Raw genomic sequence first — 2,785 nt, 5'->3', positions numbered from 1 at the left:
GTTGAAAAGGCAGATTCACAGCAGTATGTTGAGGGAAACATTGTGAGAATTTGAAGGGCCATCTTCTGCAGGAGAGGAACACCTGCTGCAGTAACCATCTTCGTCCAGAAGGTGACAGGGTCACAGTGAGATTCCTGCAGAGCTCAATTAGCTCTGTTTGCAGAGAAGCAGCACTGGCCCATGTGAAGACTTTTGTGGCTTCAGTTGAGAATTCTGCAATATTTTTGAAGAAATGGATTTTCGATGCAAAGCAAGACTTGTTTTCCCAGATGGAAATCTTCAAAGCGAGTTTGGAAATTTTTAATCAGCTTGTCCAAAAATTCAGCATAATTGTGATGGTGATGTTTTCCTGCAGTGTGATCCAAAAGTCTTGGGAAGTGATGCAGGTCCTGCTGTAAGTCACATTTGAACACCTCCAGCTTCCTCTGGAAAGCACGGACAGCTGACATGAGGCCACACACTATGCTGTTTTTGCCCTGGAGCTTCATATTAAGGTCATTGAGATGGGAAGTAATGTCAGTTAGAAAAGCAACAATTTCCATTTCCTCTTCATTCTTCATGAAATGCACAAACGGTTTGGCTTTTGCACTCTTCTGATCCAACAGAAATGTCTCCAGCTCTTTCCGCAGTGCCCAAAACCGCTCCAGTACCTTGCCTTTACTAAGCCACCGGGCATGGTTGTGAAGGAGCAAATCATCAAATGTTGCATTCACCTCTATTAGAAATGAGCGTAACAAACGATGTTGCAGAGCAGAGGATGCTCTCAGATAGTTGACAAGTTTCATGACTGTTATCATGACTTCCGAGTACCTTTCTCCAAGGCTGGCATACAAAACCATCTGGTGAATCATGCAGTGGTATGCCATGAGGTCAGGGTGGTGAGCTCTCAAGCGTGACACTAATCTCCTCTCTCTCCCAATCATACATGGCGCTCCATCAGTAGCAATGGAAACAACATGCTTCAGGTCTATTTCTCTGTTTCTAAGTATCTGTGTCACTGCTTCATAAATGTCATCCCCCCTTGTGTGTCCATGGAGGTTTGTGAGACCCAAAACATCTTCGTGAAATTCTCCTTTTTCTTCATCAAAAAATCTGACAAAGACCATGAGTTGTGCATTGTCTGTGTTGTCTGTAGATTCATCCACAGCCAATGAAACAAATTTGGCTTTTTTTATAGCAGAGCTAAGTTGTTCAAGCAAATCATCAGCAAGTATTTCAGTTCGTCTTGCAGCAGTGGAATCAGAACAGGGTATTTGGCTTATTTTCTTGATTATTTCATCCTTTTGAGTCCCTTCAAACAGAGCAGTCACCACTTTACTCATACACTCCTTGACTATTTCAGCATCAGAGAAGGGTTTCTTGTATTTTCCCAGGACCCATGCTACTCTTAGTGAGGCTTCCGTTGCCCGCTCCTGTTGTGTGGCTGATCTAACTATTACACTGCTTGTAGCTTCATAGGATGATTTCAGCTGGTTTATTTTTGTGGTCCTTAACTCTGTGTTCTGAGGGTAATTTTGTTCAAAATGTGCATGCTTGGTTTCATAATGGCGTTTCACATTACCACTTTTGATGATTGCTACCGTGTCGCTGCAGATTAAACACATTGGTTTTGTGCTTCCCACGGGGAGCACGAATGTATATTTTTCTGTCCACTCACTTTTAAACTCGCGGTTTTCAAAATCAACTTTTCTTTTCTTATCAACGGGCAGCTTTGAGCACGCCATTTTAACTTTTAGTCAGCACAAAAAAAAAGTCAGTTACCGATATTTGCACTGCTCCACATTGATCGCAAACGATGAGACTGCCTGTTCACCTGCCATGCCCAGATCACGTGACGGGTGGATAAATCTGGCTGCCTCGAGTGAGTGAGTGAATGACGTTGCTATAGCGATGCTGTTACAGCTGCTGTGATCCGACATAGATGAAGCAGCCAAACCGAATAGAAGCCTCAAAGATATATAGCGCGGAATCACAATTGCGCACTGCACTGAAAACTCATTTGGATTATGATTAAAATAGCATGTTGGTTTTGGCGTTGGTCCAGATTTAACCATGTCTGGGTCCGAATACGGACCGGAGTCCACCTATTGAGTACCCCTGCTCTACACCAATGACTGCACATCTTAAGACCCCTAATTGCAAGAATTAGATGTTTTGTTTCCAGTCAAGACTTGGAGAAACTTGTTCATGCCTTTATCACCAGCAGGGTGGATTACTGTAATGGTCTCCTCACCGGCCTTCCCAAGAAGACCATTAGACAACTGCAGCTCATCCAGAATGCTGCTGCCAGGATTCTGACTAGAACCATAAAATCTGAGCATATCACACCAGTCCTCAGGTCCTTACACTGGCTTCCAGTTACATTTAGGATTGACTTTAAAGTACTTTTACTTGTTTATAAGTCACTCAATGGCCCAGGACCTAAATATATTGCTGATATGCTCACTGAATATAAACCGAACAGACCACTCAGATCATTAGGATCGAGTCAGTTAGAAATACCAAGGGTTCACACAAAACAAGGGGAGTCTGCTTTTAGCTATTATGCGGCCCGCAGTTGGAACCAGCTTCCAGAAGAGATCAGATGTGCTAAAACATTAGTCACATTTAAATCAAGACTCAAAACTCATCTGTTTAACTGTGCATTTGTTGAATGAGCACTGTGCTATATGTCCAAACTGACTGCAATTAATTTTATGTATAATAATTTTCTTTAAATTTATTTAAAATCAATTTCTATATCATTTTAAAATTCCTTGTTTTTATTATTTTTATTCCCATGTTT

The 2,785-nt window shown here is 41.9% G+C and overlaps 1 protein-coding gene across 1 annotated transcript; it reads right to left on the bottom strand.

The window, feature by feature from the left end:
* Positions 1-200: 200 nt before the first annotated feature.
* LOC306875276 (SCAN domain-containing protein 3-like) lies at positions 201-1,724 on the bottom strand (the record flags this gene model as incomplete). Its single annotated transcript, XM_079425748.1, has 1 exon — positions 201-1,724. One exon carries the CDS (start codon positions 1,722-1,724, stop codon positions 201-203), a length of 1,524 nt encoding a protein of 507 aa, XP_079281874.1.
* Between the last annotated feature and the right edge of the window lie 1,061 nt (positions 1,725-2,785).

Source organism: Barbus barbus, assembly GCF_936440315.1.
Source record: "Barbus barbus genome assembly, chromosome: 9".
NCBI classification, from domain to species: domain Eukaryota; kingdom Metazoa; phylum Chordata; class Actinopteri; order Cypriniformes; family Cyprinidae; genus Barbus; species Barbus barbus.
Note: the sequence above shows the minus strand (reverse complement) of the source record. Positions and strands in the feature narration are given on the sequence as shown.